Source organism: Amblyraja radiata, chromosome 5, assembly GCF_010909765.2.
Source record: "Amblyraja radiata isolate CabotCenter1 chromosome 5, sAmbRad1.1.pri, whole genome shotgun sequence".
NCBI lineage: Eukaryota > Metazoa > Chordata > Chondrichthyes > Rajiformes > Rajidae > Amblyraja > Amblyraja radiata.
Window position 1 is genome coordinate 107049190 of NC_045960.1, and position 18553 is coordinate 107067742.

The 18553-nt window shown below is 45.3% G+C and overlaps 1 protein-coding gene across 1 annotated transcript in view; it reads right to left on the bottom strand.

Annotated features, from left to right (window-relative positions):
* LOC116973657 (prolyl endopeptidase) overlaps nucleotides 1-18553 on the bottom strand; it is a 103336-nt gene that overhangs the window by 71996 nt on the left and 12787 nt on the right. Inside the window, exons 3-4 of the mRNA XM_033021924.1 lie at nucleotides 17238-17371; nucleotides 5817-5947 (exon numbers count right to left, since the gene is read on the bottom strand). Coding sequence (XP_032877815.1) covers nucleotides 5817-5947; nucleotides 17238-17371 — 265 coding nt within the window. The remainder of the gene's footprint in view (nucleotides 1-5816; nucleotides 5948-17237; nucleotides 17372-18553) is intronic.

The following is an 18553-nucleotide window of genomic DNA, read 5'->3' on the forward strand; positions in this document are numbered from 1 at the left end:
GCGGACATTTTTTCGGTCCTTGAAGAAAGGTCCTTGAAAACGTTCACCGAGGGCGGCCCGCAGAGGTGACAGCGGAACCTCCGGTCGGTCCTCCAACAAAGGGGAACTAAATCCCCATTCATAAAAGAAAAGGTGAGAGTATATTGGGTGAGTGTATATTGCGCGGGAGGGTAGGAATCGTGGTAAATCATTGCTTAAATGTTAGTCAGTTAGTTTGGTGGGCTTTTGGGGGGAACTTTAATTCTTAGTCCCCTACCTGGTCGGAGAAGCGGGGAGCGGGCAATGCCTTACCGGGTCGCCGTGCAGTAAGCTCCGGACCCCTGTGCCGCGGCTCCCAACATCGTGGAGCTGGGGCTGTGGCCGGCTGCGCTGGATTTGGATTTGTAGCGCCGCGCAGCCAGGGGTAGAGTTCGCCGTGGTCGGAGCTACAACCGGCGCCGCCCGTGGCCGGACCACCGCAGCCCCAGCTCCACGATGTTGGGAGCCGCGGCCCACAGCGGTCCGGGCTGCGGTGGTCCAGCCACGGGCGGCGCCGGTTGTAGCTCCGACCACGGCGAACTCTACCCCTGGCTGCGCGGCGCTACAAATCCAAATCCAGCGCAGCCGGCCACAGCCCCAGCTCTGTGATGTGGGAGCCGCGGCACAGTACTGCACGGCGACCCGGAAAGGCATTGCCCGCTCCCCGCCTCTCTGACCAGGTAGGGGACTAAGAATTAAAGTTCCCCCCTTCACCCCCACCACATAAAATCCCTCCAAACTTACTGACTAACATTTAAGCAATGATTTACAATGATTCCCCGGTCTCCGGGGAGGAGGCAGCCGCTCCAGACTTTCCAAGCCGCCAGCGCTACCTACCTAATCTACGCTAAAAATCTTCCATTCCGAAACCCGAAAATGTCCGATATCCGAAATGTGTCTGGTCCCAAGGCTTTCGGATAAAAGGTTGTGCACCTGTATAACCATATAACAATTACAGCACGGAAACAGGCCATCTCGGCCCTACAAGTCCGTGCCGAACAACTTTTTTCCCTTAGTCCCACCTGCCTGCACTCACGGCGGCGCGGCTCTGGCTGCAGCGGCTCTCCGGCAGTCCTGTTAGTTTTGTGTTTTTTGGTTGTTTATTTTCGTTTTGGTTAGTCTAGTTTTGGTTTTTAGTTTGTGTTTTGGGGGGGGGGGGGGGGGTTGAAACGGGGCTTGCTGTCTCTCCCTGCGGGGGAATGCGACTTTTTTGTCGTATTCCCCTTCTCTGCCTCCGTCTGCGCTGAGGCCTAATGGCGGAGCTGGCGACCTCGAGGCTCAGGAGGCAGAGCCCGCCAGGACTCGCACTGAGCTCGCTCCCGTGAGGACGGCCCGGCTCGGGGCTGGAACAGGGCTTTCGTGAGGGGCTGTGACGGCCGGCCCGAGGAAGGAACGGTGCTCCCGTCGGAGTAGCCGAGCTCGGGGAGGTACGGCGTTCCCAGCCTGAGGGAGGAGCGGCGCCCGGTCGGGGCGGCCCAGCCTGAGGGAGGAGCGGCGCCCGGTCGGGGCGGCCCAGCCTGAGGGAGAAGCGGTGCCCGGTCGGGGCGGCCCAGCCTGAGGGAGAAGCGGTGCCCGGTCGGGGCGGCCCAGCCTGAGGGAGGAGCGGCGCCCGGTCGGGGCGGCCCAGCCTGAGGGAGAAGCGGTGCCCGGTCGGGGCGGCCTGGCCCGAGGGAGGAGCGGCGGCCTGGCGCGAGGCTGAGACGGTGGCAGTACTCACGTGAGGGCGATCCGGCTCGGGGCTGGAACGATGCTCCGGGGGCTGGGACGGCAGTTCTGGTGGCGGTGGCCTGAGACCGGGGGTTCGGCCGCGGGCCAGCGGCTGCGTCAGCAGGTCTGGTGAGCGGCAGCTTCGACTACCCCGGGCCGCGGTGTTTGAGCCGCGAGGACAGGTTTTAACATCGCCCGGGGGGTATCGCCTCAGCGCAGAAGGAGAAGAGGAGGGAAGAGACTGCAGCCCTAAGGCTTTTGCCTCCATCACAGTGAGGAGATGTTGGGTGGATTCACTGTGGTGGATGTTAATATGTGTTTATTGTTGTTTTTTATTGTATTGTATTATATGTATGACTGCTTAAATTTCGTTCAGACTTCGGTCTGGATGACAAATAAAAGGAATTCAATTCAATTCAATTCAAAAAAATTCAATACCATAACCCTCCATTCCCTTCTCATCCATATGCCTATCCAATTTATTTTTAAATGATACCAGCGAACCTGCCGCCACCACTTCCACTGGAAGCTCATTCCACACCGCTACCACTCTCTGAGTAAAGAAGTTCCCCCTCATGTTACCCCTAAACTTCTGTCCCTTAATTCTGAAGTCATGTCCTCTTGTTTGAATCTTCCCTATTCTCAAAGGGAAAAGCTTGATCACATCAACTCTGTCTATCCCTCTCATCATTTTAAAGACCTCTATCAAGTCCCCCCTTAACCTTCTGCGCTCCAGAGAATAAAGACCTAACTTATTCAACCTATCTCTGTAACTTAGTTGTTGAAACCCAGGCAACATTCTAGTAAATCTCCTCTGTACTCTCTCTATTTTGTTGACATCCTTCCTATAATTGGGCGACCAAAATTGTACACCATACTCCAGATTTGGTCTCACCAATGCCTTGTACAATTTTAACATTACATCCCAGCTTCTATACTCAATGCTCTGATTTATAAAGGCTAGCATACCAAAAGCTTTCTTTACCACCCTACCTGTTCAACTGTATTCTTCAATTCCCTACCATTTATCATGTACGTCCTATTTTGATTTGTCCTGCCAAGGTGTAACACCTCACATTTATCAGCATTAAACTCCATCTGCCATCTTTCAGCCCATTTTTCCAAATGGCCTAAATCACTCTGTAGACTTTGGAAATCCTCTTCATTATCCACAACACCCCCTATCTTGGTATCATCTGCATACTTACTAATCCAATTTACCACCCCTTCATCCAGATCATTGATGTACATGACAAACAACAAAGGACCCAACACAGATCCCTGAGGCACCCCACTAGTCACCTGCCTCCAACCCGACAAACAGCCATCCACCATTACCCTCTGGCTTCTCCCATTCAGCCACTGCTGAATCCATCTTGCTATTCCTGCATTTATACCCAACAGTTTAACCTTCTTAACCAACCTTCCATGAGGAACCTTGTCAAAGGCCTTACTAAAGTCCATATAGACAACATCCACTGCTTTACCCTCGTCAATTTCACTAGTAACCTCTTCAAAAAATTCAAGAAGATTAGTCAAACATGACCTTCCTGGCACAAATCCATGTTGACTGTTCCTAATCAGACCCTGTTTATCCAGATGCTTATATATATTATCTCTAAGTATCTTTTCCATTAATTTGCCCACCACTGAAGTCAAACTAACAGGTCTATAATTGCTAGGTTTACTCTTAGAACCCTTTTTAAACAATGGAACAACATGCACAGTACGCCAATCCTCGGGGACTATTCCCGTTTCTAATGACATTTGAAATATTTCTGTCATAGCCCCGGCTATTTCTACACTAACTTCCCTCAATGTCCTAGGGAATATCCTGTCAGGACCTGGAGACTTATCCACTTTTATATTTTTCAAAAGTGTCAGTACTTCTTTTACTTTGAAACTCATAGTATCCATAACTACTCTACTCGTTTCCCTTACCTCACATAATTCAATATCCTTCTCCTTGGTGAATATCGAAGAAAAGAAATTGTTCAATATCTCCCCCATCTCTTTTGGCTCTGCAGATAGCTGCCCACTCCGTTTCTCCAATGGACCAATTTTATCCCTCGTTATCCTTTTGCTATTAATATAGCTGTAGAAACCCTTTGGATTTACTTTCACCTTACTTGCCAAAACAACCTCATATCTTCTTTTAGCTTTTCTAATTTCTTTCTTAAGATTCTTTTTACATTCCTTATACTCCACAAGCACCTCATTTACTTCATGCTGCCTATAATTATTGTAGATCTCCCTCTTTTTCCGAACAAGATGTCCAATTTCCCTTGAAAACCAGGGCTCTTTCCAATTTTTACTGTTTCCTTTCAACAGAACAGGAATATAAAGATTCTGTACTCTTAAAATTTCCCCTTTAAATGTCCACCATTTCTCTTCTACATCTTTCCCATAAAACAAAATGTCCCAGTCCACTCCTTTTAAATCATCTCGCATCTCATCAAAGTTAGCCTTTCTCCAATCAAAAATCTCAACCCTAGGTCCAGTTCTGACCTTCTCCATAATTATATTGAAACTAATGGTATTGTGATCACTGGACCCGAAGTGCTCCCCAACGCATACCTCCGCCACCTGTCCCGTCTCATTTCCTAACAGGAGGTCCAGCACTGCCCCTCCTCTAGTAGGTAACACCAGAGACGCTGCCTGACCCGTTAAGTTACTCCAGCATTTTGTGTCTATCTAAGTGGTTATAACAACTGTGTGAAAACACCAAGTATTTTGGTGGCAAAAACAGGAAAGCAGACTATTATCTAAATGGTGGCCGACTAGGAAAAGGGGAGATGCAGCGAGACCTGGGTGTCATGGTACACCAGTCATTGAAAGTGGGCATGCAGGTGCAGCAGGCAGTGAAGAAAGCGAATGGTATGTTAGCTTTCATAGCAAAAGGATTTGAGTACAGGAGCAGGGAGGTTCTACTGCAGTTGTACAGGGTCTTGGTGAGACCACACCTGGAGTATTGCGTACAGTTTTGGTCTCCAAATCTGAGGAAGGACATTATTGCCATAGAGGGAGTGCAGAGAAGGTTCACCAGACTGATTCCTGGGATGTCAGGACTGTCTTATGAAGAAAGACTGGATAGACTTGGTTTATACTCTCTAGAATTTAGGAGATTGAGAGGGGATCTTATAGAAACTTACAAAATTCTTAAGGGGTTGGACAGGCTAGATGCAGGAAGATTGCTCCCGATGTTGGGGAAGTCCAGGACAAGGGGTCACAGCTTAAGGATAAGGGGGACATCCTTTAAAACCGAGATGAGAAGAACTTTTTTCACACAGAGAGTGGTGAATCTCTGGAACTCCCTGCCACAGAGGGTAGTCGAGGCCAGTTCATTGGCTATATTTAAGAGGGAGTTAGATGTGGCCCTTGTGGCTAAGGGGATCAGAGGGTATGGAGAGAAGGCAGGTACGGGATACTGAGTTGGATGATCAGCCATGATCACATTGAATGGCGGTGCAGGCTCGAAGGGTCGAATGGCCTACTCCTGCACCTAATTTCTATGTTTCTATTTAGGTGTCAACACACATATCTCTGCACATCAGTACAAAAAACACTCAAATGTCAACATTCTATTCATTTTATTATCTCAAGGGAGTTCAAAAGTTTAGAAAACACATTAAATTTGTTTTGTATTCTTACAAGTTTAGAAGGCCAAGGGGTAATCTACCTGAGGTCACTAAAATAATAAAGGGTTCAACATCTATGGATATCTGTGGTAAAGGAATAGGTGACCTTTTGAGTCAGAACCTTGCTCCAGACTAAGGAAAGGTCACCTATTCCTTTTCTCCAGAGATGCTGTCTGACCTGTCTGACCTGCTGAGTTACTCCAACATTTTGTGTCTATCTTCGGTATAAACCAGCAACTGCAGTTTCTTCTTACACAGATAATAAATCCAATGGTTTGGATTTTCATCTTAAAAATGTTATAAATGAAAAACAAAGACCAAAACATTTCAATATAAAATAGCTTGAAAACAAAGCTTAATTTCAACAAAACATTAAATATTCGTTTTATGATTTAAAAAAAAAAGATATGAAGGAAAACATTTAGCAAATTTCAGAAAGCCTTTAATGCTAACCTCTTAAAGCCACAGTTCCGTCTTCTGAGAATTTATTGGGATCAAGGAAAACCCGAGGGTCATCATCTAGTGACTTCTGAACATACATCACACTCTGATTCTGCAAACCAGTGTTGAAGAAGTGAAAATACCTGCAAAAGAAAATTTATGAATACAAGTTCAGTTGGAGAAAACAGTTTCGCTGAACACTTGCGCTGTTCCGCCAAGGCTGGTTGGATTTCCCGGTTGCTGACCACTTTAACTCCCTTTCCCATTCCTGTCCCAAAAATTTGGCAATGGAGGAGGCCCAGGAGACCAAGTAAAGCCACGCACAAATTGGAGACACAGAACCTCATTTGGTTTGGGTTGCAAACCAATGGTATGAACCATTCCAAATCCAACAGCACTCATCTTCCCCTCCAATTCCGAATCCGACCTTCCTGTCCTGGACCTCCTCCATGGCCAGAGAGAGCACCACCGAAAATTGGAGGAGCAGCACCTCATATTCCACTTGGGCAGATTGCACCCTAGCGGCATAAACACTGACTTCTCCAATTTCCAGTAGCCTTTGCTGTCTCCTCCCCTTCTCAGCTCTCCCTCAACCCTCAGGCTCCTCCTCTTCCTTTCTTCCCCCCCCCCCCCCCCTCCCCCCACATCAGTCTGAAGAAAAGTTTCGGCCCGAAACGTTGCCTATTTCCTTCGCTCCATAGATACTGCTGTACCTGCTGAGTTTCTCCAGCACTTTTGTCTACCTTCGATTTTCCTGCATCTGCAGTTCCTTCTTCAACAAACGGTATGAACAGTGAATTCTCCAATTTGGGGGACTCTTCTTCAGACTCCGACCGGCAGAGTTACTCCAGCAATCTGCATCTATCTCTGGCATATGCCAGCATCTGCAGTTCCTTTCTACACGTTTATGAGCAGTGACTGGGTATTAGCTGTTAACTACTTTCAAAGAATTATGATCGGTATTTCAGTGTCTACATTCAGGGACATGCAAATGTTTTAAATTAAATTTCACACTGAATACATTTTGAATCCTGAAAATTAGCAGAGTGAACTGCGGGGTCAGATATACCACATTTGGCATAAAGCCGAGGGATTGGATACAATATGAATCAGATCAGTATGTTTGGGTACTGCCCTGTGTCTCAGTGCTCTGTCAAGTAAGGAACCTGAAGGTCATCTGAGCTAGTGTTTGACCTTCAGCTCATGCCTGACTTCAGCACCAGAAAGCAAATGATAGTAACTGGGAACAAGCAGATCCATCACTTCAGTTAGCTGGCATATTTCTACAGAATCAGCAGATAAAGATAGCCTTTCGACTTAAAAGATACAACGCGAAGCCAGAGTCTGCGCTGACCATCAATATCACCAGGACTATCCTACAAACAAGGTACCAATTTACAATTTTTACCAAAGCCAATTAACCTACAAATCAGTACATCTTTGGAGTGAGGGAGGTAACCGGAACAACCGGAAAAAAACACGCCGTCACAGGGAGAACGTACAAACTCTGTCAACATCCGTAGTCAGGATCGAACCCAGGCCTCTGGCACTGTGAGGCAGTGACTCTGCCGCTGTGCCACCACACAGCTCAACTCGAACCACTTCATCTATGGTTCTTTTTAAAAAGCCAAATAAACACTTGGTTTCCTGCTCAGGAGCTAACAAGAATTTTGACTTTATGAATGCACAAATCTGGGAAAAAATTTATTAAGGTATGATAATCATCATATAACTAAGCACATCCATGCAAAAAATGTATGCATTGTTCATTTCTCTCCAGAGACGCTGAGTTACTCCAGCATTTTGTGTCCATGGTAAACCAGCAGCTGCAGTTCCTACCTACACATGCATTGTTCATTGTTGTTTTGGGACATATGACAAGGGCACACCCTTAGTGTTGGAGTAACTCACTGGGTCAGGCAGCATCTCTGGAGAAAAAGGATGAGTGAAATTTCGGGTCTGAACCGAAATGTCGCCCATCCTTTTTCTCCAGAGATGCTGCCTGAACGGCTAAGTTACCTCAGCACTGTGGGTCTATCTTCGGCATATACCGGCATCTGCAGTTCTTATCTTGACCCGTGCCATATCAGAAAAAAAATTGCTGTTTCAGTGTGCGTGGTTTTAAAATTTGCGTACAAAAGATTCCCCATAGCGCTACGATTTTTCGCCACCTTACTCGCCATTCACCTGTGCTGCAAGTCAAATAAGTTTTGTTCCGATCGGTGAAATAGTACAAAAGTTATGAAGGCTTAAAAAAGGCACCCGCTGTCAATCATGGCGGCAAGGAGAAAAAAAACCGGAAGGAGCGGAGTGTGTTGAGCAGCGTGCGGTGAGCGTGAAGCGTGCGGAGAGTGAGCAGCGTGTGAGCAGCGTGCGGGCTGCGTCCGCAGCGACCAGCACGACGAGCCGGAAGGTGCTGAGTTGAACTGGAAGCCTCTGAGTGAAGCCGGAGTGGGACGGGTGAGGGCGAAAGCTGAAGGTGCGGGGTGAGCAGAGTGCGAGCTGCGTTTGCTGCGACCACCCCCCTCCCCACGCACCCCTTTCCCCTCCCCCCACCCCTCCTTCCCCACACCCCCCCTCCCCCCCCTTCAGAATGATGTTATATTTCACAAGTTATTGACACATAACTTTAGAAATCCCCACTTTGAGAACAATCACTTCAAGCGCTGTGACAGTTTGTGGTAGATTCTGGCAGTTTGCAGCTATGATGTCGCAATAGGATCTCATTTACATAAGCTGCCCGTCAACGATGTTCCACCCAGTGCAATGAGAGATTTGTTACATTGTTGGAACGAGAGGGAGGGAGTCGGGGAGGGGAGGAGAAGAAATGTTATTTAAACATTGTGTTTAGTGGGGGAGTGCAATAGGGGAGAGCTGAGGGAGGGAGTGGAAGAGGTGAGGAGGAGAGGGGAGAGAAGAGGGAGGGTGAAGAGGAGGGGGAAGGTGTGTATGAGCTGTTCCTGCTAAGTTGGGGGCTATGGGTGACTGGAGGAATATTGCATTGGGGGTACGGGTGAGTGGTGGAATTTTGCGTTGGGGGAACAAGGCCCAACGAGTCCCACTTGGTCTAGTTCATGTTTTGATTAGATCTCCCAAGCCAATAAATTGTTTCAATTTCATCACAGGGCCTTTCCGCTGACACAGACAATGGCAATGGTCTTTCTTGAGATCCAGTAAAATGAGAAACACAATTTAAAAACTTAAGACTCGAAAAGCATGGAAACAGGCCTGTCGGCCCAACCTGTGTATGTCTACCAATATGCCACATCTACACTAGTTCTACCTGTCTGTTTAGTTTAGCTTAGAGTTACAGCGCAGAAACAGGCCCTTCGGCCCGTCAAGTCTGCACCATCCAGCGATCCCCGCACATTAATACTATCCTACTTTGAATATATAATTTTTAATATATATACCGAGCCAATTGACCAACAAACCTGTACGTTTTTGGAGTGTGGGAAGAAACCGAAGTTCTTGGATAAAACCTACGTGGTCACGGGGAGAACATATAAACTATGTACAGCCAAGCATTGTAAGACAGCAACTCTACCGTTGCGCCACCGTGCCGCCTGTCTTTTACCCAGGGCAGGGGAATCAAAAACAAGAGGGCATATATTTAAATTGAGAGGGGCAAGATTTAATACAAACCTGCAGGGCAAGGTTTACTCAGAGGGAGATGGGTATATGGAATGAGATTATAGGACGATTATTTGTTATTTCCAAGATTAAATTATAATACTGCAACACTTTTTTTGAGCATCAGCAAAAGCATTTTGTTTCAGGGAACATTGACCATTTAAACTGACCATTTTCCGTTGGCTTGGCACTTCATTCTACACTATGACTCAATCACATCTCTGCTTTTCAATACATAGAGACAGAGTCAAACAGCGTGGAAACAGGCCCTCCAGCGTGGGTGCCCACGCCAACTAACATGCCCCATTTACACTAATCCCTGCTGCCTGCGTTTACCCATTTCCCTCTACACCGTTCCTATCCACGTACCTGTCTAAATACTTGTTCAACATTGAGATAGTCCCTGCCTCATCTACCTCCTCCGGCAGCTCGTTCCATACACCCACCACCTTTGGGTAAAAAAGTAGCTCCTTAGGTTTTGAATAAATCTTTCCCCCTCACCTTAGATCTACGTCCCCTGGTTTGCAATTCCCCTAAGGTTGTTTCCATAAGGGCTCTTATTTTAGCTCCTGCCTCTGACCCCTCTGTTTCTGTCCCATGCCTGGTGGTATTGGATAAGTTTGTGCCTGTAACATTGTCGTGTTTAGAGGATGTGGCTAGCCATATTAAGCCATCGGGTTCCCCTTGTGACGCTGTCCCTCCTCATCTTTTTAAAGAGGTTTTCCCTAGTATAGGTCAGTCGGTTCTTGCCATTATCAACAGCAGCTTGTGTTCTGGGGTTGTCCCCGTAAGTTTTAAACGTGCAGTAGTGCAACCACTACTTAAGAAACCTGGCCTGGATCAAACTGTTCTGGCCAATTTTAGGCCGATCTCCAAGCTGCCTTTTATCTCTAAAATTCTGGAGAAAGTTGTTTATGCTCAGCTAAAACTCTTCTTGGACGAGCATAATATTCGGGAGGTTTTCCAGTCTGGGTTTAAAACTATGCATAGCACAGAGTCAGCATTGCTAAGGGTTTTTAATGACATCCTCCTAGCTAATGATTCTGGTAATTATGTGGTTCTTGTCCTGCTGGACCTATCTGCCGCCTTTGATACAGTGGACCATGGTATCTTAATATCTCGGTTACAGTACCTAGTGGGCATTTGTGGCAGTGCCCTGGGATGGTTCAGGTCTTATCTGGCAGACAGAACTATGTGTGTAAGCCTTGCTGATTTTGAATCCTCCTCCGCTCCTCTGTCATATGGGGTTCCACAGGGCTCAATTTTAGGGCCCCTGCTTTTCTCACTGTACTTGCTTCCTCTGGGTTCCATTCTTAGAAAGCATGGCATCTCTTTTCACTGTTATGCTGATGATAGCCAGCTATATATGCCGCTGAGGAAGGAAGATGCTTTCTCTGTCAAATCACTTCTGTTATGTCTTGATGACATTAAATCCTGGATGGCCCTAAACTTTCTAGGATATAATGAAAAGACAGAGGTGATATTGTTTGGTCCCAATGGCTGCCGTGAACCTCCCCCTGTTGACTTGGGTCCCCTGGCACGGTATGTGAAGCCAACAGTTTTAAACCTGGGTTTTAGGATGGACAGTGATTTTAAATTAGATCATCAAATAGGCGCGGTGGTAAAGTCCAGCTTCTTTCACTTAAGGCAGCTGGCAAAGGTGAAGCCCATTCTTGAGCGGCAGCATTTTGAAACAGTAATCCATGCCTTTATTACATCTAGGCTGGATTACTGTAACGCACTCTATTTTGGAGTTGCTCGATCTTCACTGGCTCGTCTCCAGTTGGTTCAAAATGCTGCTGCTCGCCTTTTAACTGGAACTCGAAAGAGGGAGCACATAACGCCAATTCTGGCCTCCCTCCACTGGCTCCCGGTGTACTTTCGAGTTCATTTTAAAATTATTTTATTTGTTTTTAAATCTTTAAATGGGCTCGCCCCGCCTTACCTCTCTGAGCTGCTTCATCCATACGCTCCTGCCCGGTGCCTCAGGTCAGCTGATCAGCTGCTCCTGGAGGTACCGAGGTCTAAGCGGAAGCTCAGAGGGGATAGAGCCTTCTCTGTTGCTGCTCCGGCACTCTGGAACACCCTGCCGTTGCACATCAGACAGGCCCCCTCACTGTCCATCTTCAAAACCAGTCTTAAAACACATTTATATTCCTTGGCTTTTGACCCTGCTTGAGACTTTGCTCCTGTTTTAGTGCTTTTAATGTTTTTAATTTTATTGCTTTTATTCTTTCATTTAATGTTTTTATTGTCGTGTAATAATTTCTTGTCCATGACTAGTCATGTACAGCACTTTGTGGCAACAGTGGTTGTTTTTAAAGTGCTCTATAAATAAAGTTATTATTATTATTATTATTACTCTGGGCAAAAATACATTTACCCGATCTATTCCAACTTTGTGAAATTGGCATACAGTCAGAATGGTTTGTGATATTATCTGTCTTTGTTCCGCAGTCATGGGAATGAACAGGACTGTGGAACAAAGACAGATTATATTACAAACCACCTCAATTTTAAAGAAAAATTACTTTCATGTGATATTACCATAATGGATATCCTGAAACCATTTGTCAGCACTAAATATCTGTGGATAAACACAGTAAATTTACAGATTCATACAATCGCAGAAAACAAATCTGGCAGTAAACCCCAAAAAGGTAACCGATACAGAAAGTGGGTTAAATAGCCAAGCAAATCTGTTTAAACAGCAAAGCAAATATACATCAAATACTACGAGAGATCAAAAGAGCGGTTAAGAACTGGACTTTTTTCACCAACGTTGCTACCTGTTAAATGGGTATATTCATGTGATAGGAGCACAATTAGGCCATTCGGCCCATCAAATCAACCCCACCATTCAATCATGGCTGATCTATCTCTCCCTCCAAACCCCATTCTACTGCCTTCTCCCCATAACTCCTGACACCCACAATAATCAAGAATCTATCAATCTTTGCTGCAAAAATATCTATTGACGGTCCCGACAGCAATGAATTCCATAGATTCACCACCCTTTGCTTTGAAGCTGTAACCAATGTGGGCCTCAAGGTTAAAATAATGACAAAGATAGACACAAAATGCTGGAGAAAAGCCCGTCCCACTTACGTGTCCTTGGCAGGGTAATTACGCGACCTCATGGTCGCGTTGAGGCGCGATGGTCCTGTGAAGGTCGCGGGTGACTTCTTGCGTCCGCACAGCCGTCTGGAGAGCGTGACGTCATTTGAAGATGGACACAAAATGCAGGAGTAACTCAGCGGGACCGGCAGCATCTCTGGATAGAAGGAATGGATGACGTTTCGGGTCAAGACCCTTCTTTCAGACTGAAGTCCCGCTGAGTTACTCCTGCATTTTGTGTCTATCTTCAATTTTCTTGGCCCCGCTCTGGGAGTAGAAGTGGGGGCGGATCGGGACCGCAACGGCCGTGAGCCCCAGGCCGAGCTCAGCGATCGTTTGCCTGCTTCTGCTGCTGTTGGAGGTGAGACGTTGCGTCTCACCAGGGTCTTGGGCCTGTCCCACTTTGGCTGTCAGTTACGCGACAGGCCGGTGACGCGCGAAGATTTCATTCGCTACAAAATTTCGGAGCCGTGCACAAGTCCATACCCCTCCGCGCTTCTCAGTGGGACCGGCCCCGCGCGGCCACACGATGCCCGTGCGCCTCAACGCGACGACGAGGTCGCGTAATTTGCGTGCCATGGACACGTAAGTGGGACAGGCCCTTAACTCAGCGGGTCAGGCAGCATCTCAGGAGAAAAAGGATGTGACATTTTGGGTCCGGACCCTTCTTCAGACTGAAGGTAGGGGGTGGGAGCAGGAGGTGAAGAGCTGGAGATGAGAAAAGACCAGGACCACAATTGACCTTAGGTAACGGAAGGTAAGAACTCAAGAGAAACAATGTGGAAAACAGTGAAACAGTGGAAGAACGACCAGGAAGATGCTGCCTGACGAGTAACTCGATGAGTTCCTCCAGCACTTTGTATCTATCTTTGGTATAAACTAGCTTCTGCAACTCTTTGTTTCTATAAAATAATGGCAAGATGGGGACTATCTGGAACATGGAGCCAAGCATGAAAAATGAAGTTATTATTCAAACCAGCCATTTGATAATTAAATAGATAATAAAATAACTTTATTTGTACAGCACTTTTCATACAATTGAATGCAACCCAAAGTGCTTTCCTCAAAAACACAGGTCTAAACAAAAATACAATTTAAAACAGTAAGGAGACAGTTAATAGCATAAAAAGCACAGATTTATAAAAAAATAAAAAACAAAAAACTGAGAGTGTAAAAGGACAAAAAACAAAACACTGAGGTCAAATACAGCCCCATATACTATATGAGCACACAAGTTGCTGAAGGGTAAGTTGAGATAAATATCATAACATATCCTAAATATCAGGCTTTCCACACCACCACCTGGTGACGTGTGGGCAGCCATGCTAGTTAGTTCAATATATGATTCGGAGCCTGCAGTACACATTTGGATGGTTTCTGTATGTATCCAAATTAAAGTACTTGTTATGATATATAATGACTCTGTATCATTAGTACTTTGCACATGGTTAAGCTGTCTCTGCCTTGTTCATTCTTGCCTGGGTTAACTGGGAGATAAGGCCTGAGTGCTTCGAACCTGACCTTGTAGTGCCATCTGCTGCTGTCTTCGGTCAAGTTTGCCATGGATGCAAGAGGCGTAACCATTTCTGGGGATGCTGTGGATCCCGACCTAACAGAGAGCAGACAAAGCAGCCCAGAAATTTGCTGTGAGCAGAGCCCGTCAGACTTGTCCGATAGCAGCATGGACGAGAGGCCAAAGGTCGATGAAATGTGTACTGCAGGCTCCAAATCATATATTGAACTAACTAGCATGGCTGCCCGCATGTCACCAGGTGGTGGTGTGGAAAACCTGACATGGATTATGGATCAGGTCATCAGCAGCAAAACCAGACACGGATCAAATCAGCAAAACTGTTTGATCTACACAAGAGAATAAAGGTAATTTTCACAATGTCATCAGAAGTAGTAAAGTCAGTTAAAAGCTTGATTTAAAAGAGAAGTTTTTAGCGACCGTTTAAAAATGTTAATTGAGTGGGCGTCCCTCATAGCTCTGGATAAGGTATTCCACAGCTTGGGCACGTAATGGAAAAATGCTGCTTCACCAATTTTCTTATTGCTGCGGCATTGAGAGGCTAACAGGCCAGCATCAGAAGACCTGAGCGCTCGAGTAGGGGCATCGGGACGGAGGGACTCTGTAAAACATGCTGCTCCTAAGCCATTTAGGGCTTCATGGACAAGGAGGAGAAATTTATAGTATACCCTGGATCTCACAGGGAGCCAATGAAGGAAGTATAATACTGGGGTGATATGTTCCCTTTTCTTGGTATTTGTTAAAAGCCAGGCTGCAGCATTTTGAATGAGCTGTAGCTTGTTGGTGGATTTAAGGCAGACCGGTAAATAAGGCATTACAGTGGGCAACTTTAACTCTTATGGTTTTATGGATAGGTTGTTGGTCCAAAAGATCAAAGTTGAAAGGATTTGGGGCAGCACAATGGCGCAGCAGTAGAGCTGCTGCCTTACAGCGCCAGAGACCCGGGTTCGATCCTGACTACGGGTGCTGACTGTACAGAGTTTGTACGTTCTCCCTGTGACCGCATGGGTTTTCTCCAGGTGTTCCGGTGTCATCCCACACTCCAAATGACATGTAGGTTTGTATTAATTGGCTTTGGTAAAATTGTAAATTGTCCCTAGTGTGTAGAAATGTGCTGGTGTACAGGATGATCGCTGATCAGCACAGACTCAGTGGGCTGAAAAGGGCATGTTTCTGCACTGTATGTTTAAAGTCTAAAAGTACATTGTACATTCGTAACACATTCCTAAACTGGCAGATGCTGCTTTATAAAGTACATTCAAATACTTTGCCCAAGATGATGCTCCACTGGACATAACGCAGCTAAAGCTACAATGTATTTAGATAATAGGATCGAAAGAGAAAAGTGCACTTGCTGTAAGACAATAATTTTTTTGTGTAATTGCACCTTCGTTACAGCAAGCAACCAAACAAGAAGAGACAGCCTCCAGAACAATGCGTCACTGCAAAGTAAACACTTCTGAATAAAAGATTCTACATGACAATAGTTGTAAAATGTTCCAAAAATAATAGACACCAGGCACACCTAACTGCAAAAAATGTTTTCATGCCAAGTGCTAAAAATGGATTTTATGACATTTCAAACAAAACTATAATATTGTGTACCTGTAATATACTACTGTTTACTCCCTCAATAGGAAGAATGTCCTTCCTCAAATTAGGGAACCAAAACTGCACACAATACTCCATGTGCGGTCTCACCAGGGATCTGTACAACTGCAGCAGGACCTCCTGGCTCCTAAACTCAAATCCTCTCGCTATGAAGATCTGGGAGTAAACACACGCAGGTCACGGGGAGAACGTACAAACTCTGTACAGACAGCACCCGTAGTCAAGACTGAATACAGGTCTCTGGCACTGTAAGGCAGTACCTCCACACCACTGTGCCGCCAGAAGCAGTTGTTTCTTTTAGTTTAGTTTTAGCGAGGAAACATGCTCTTCAGCCCACCGAGTCCTCGCCGACCAGCGAACCCCGCACATAAACAATATCCTACACACAACTAGGAACAATTTATAATTTTACTGAAGCCAATTAACCTCAAAACCTGTACGTCTTTGGAGTGAGAGAGGCAACACGATTACCCGGAGAAAACCCACGCAGGTCACGGGGAGAATGTCCAAACTCCGCACAGACAAGCACCTGTAGTCAGGATTGAACCAGAGTCTCTGGCGCTGCAAGGCAGGAACTCTACCGCTGCATCACCATGCTGCTTATGGGGGTAATAGGTACAAGTATAGGTTGGACAGATTTGGATTGTTTTCTCTGGAACGCTGGATGTTGAATGATGACCCGATAGAAGTACATCAAGTTACAAGAAGCATAGATAAGGTAGACAATCATAACCCTTTTCCTCGGGTGGAAATGTCAAGCACTAGAGGGCATAGCTTTAAGGTAAGAGTGGCAATGTTTATAGAAGATGTGTGAGGCAAGATCCTGAGGGTGGTGGGTATGTGCTGTGGTGGTGGAGGCAGATTCAATAGTGGTGTTTAGGAGTATTTTAGATAGGCACATGGATTGAATGGAATCCAATACTTTATATGCAGGGAACAGAGAGATATAGGTCACTTGCAGACAAAGGAAAGTAGTTTATTTCAGCTTCATGCTCAGCACATTCTGTTCTATGTCCTCATGCTGACCTGTCACTGAAAATGAAAACACTTAGATCAGATGGTATTGATAGAAAGAGAAACAGAGGTATAATGTTCCTATGTCAGAAAAGGAAATGCAGACCTAGAGATGTATAATATTATAAGAGATCATATGTGATTGGTGGGCCAAAGGGCCTGTTCCCCCTCTGTATCTCTAAAGTTTAAAGTCAACTATCCCTGTGTCTTGACTGATGATGTTGATCTGCTGAGTTCCTCCAACAGTTTGTTTTATTTGATACCATAAGTGAACTGGCCTGATATTTTGTCATACGAAGACACAAAATGCTGGAGTAACTCAGCGGGCAAGGCAGCATCTATGGAGAGAAGGAATTGGCGACGTTTCGAGTCGAGACCCGTCTCATACATTTTTCCATTTTTTCCTATTGCCGAGAAATGGAAGTTGCTTTGAAAATACAAATGAGCAAAATCACCTCAACTTGCTCTGGGATGTAATTAAAACCCAGCACAGAAAATACAAGTACTTTAGCACTTTCCAACTGTACCTTGGCCCTTTTCGAAAATGGCAGCTATACTTTGGATAATCATACAGTTCTGTCATTCTTGCTTTAAACTTCCCTCTGACTGGGCACTTCTCCAAAAATGGCAATGTCAGTTTATTCTGAGCTTCCACATAACACTAGAACAATTGGACAAAAAGAGAAAGTGAAATAAGATGGATAAGAAATAAGATGGATAAGAAATAAGAGTGAACAAAATACAACATGCACTATTGACCACATATTACTGTCATTCTTTACAAACAATAATACCTCGTTTGTTCATTACATTCGCAAATTACAGATCAGAGCCATTGATGGCCTAATTTATGTACGTTTAACATTTTAAATAGAATTTGAAATTATGCTGTGGCCAATTCAACATTCAAAAGAACGTCATATTATCGCAAAATGATAACAATTCAGGCTCAATATTCAGCATAAAATATTTAACACTTCAGGGAAAAAATTCCATATTAGTCGCATTTAGTCCACGACTAGCAAACATGACAAATACACATGCTCAACACAAACATATTTGATCTATATATCATTGAATCATAGATAGAGCCATGGAGTGATACAGTGTGGAAACAGGCGCTTCAGCCCAACTTGCCCACACCAGCCCAACTTGCCCACACCGGCCAACATGTCCCACGTGCCTGCATTTGGTCCATATCCCTCCAAACCTGTCCTATCCATGTACCTGTCTAACTGTTTCTCAAATGTTGTGTTAGTCCCTGCCTCAACTACCTCCTTTGGCAGCTTGTTCCATACACCCACCACCCTTTGTGTGAAAAAGTCACTCCTCAGATGCCTATTAAATCTTTTCCCCTTCTGTTTAAATCTATGTCCTCTGGTCCTCGATTCATCTAATCTGGGCAAGGGACTATATGCACCTACCCGATCTATTCCTCTCATGATTTTATACACCTCCATAAGATCACCCCTCATCCTCCTGCACTCCAAAGAACAGTCCCAGCCTACTCAATGTCTCCCAATAGCTCAGACCCTCGAGTCCTGGCAACATCCTCGTAAATACTTTCTAAATACCTTAGCACAGTACCTCACAAATGCAAAACACTACATACTAAACAGATTCAGTCTAGGTTATTGTCACATGGTACAGCGTACCAGGTACAGTGAAACCATTTGATTAACAGTGAAGAGCAGATTAATATGACACTATTTAAAAAAAGAGATAAAACATACAAATGTAACTGTAACAAGTTAAACATTTAAAAGCAAATAGGGGCAATGTAAAGCATACGAGATCAACAGTAGAAATCTCTCGGATTGATTAAATTATGGTCATAGAGTGA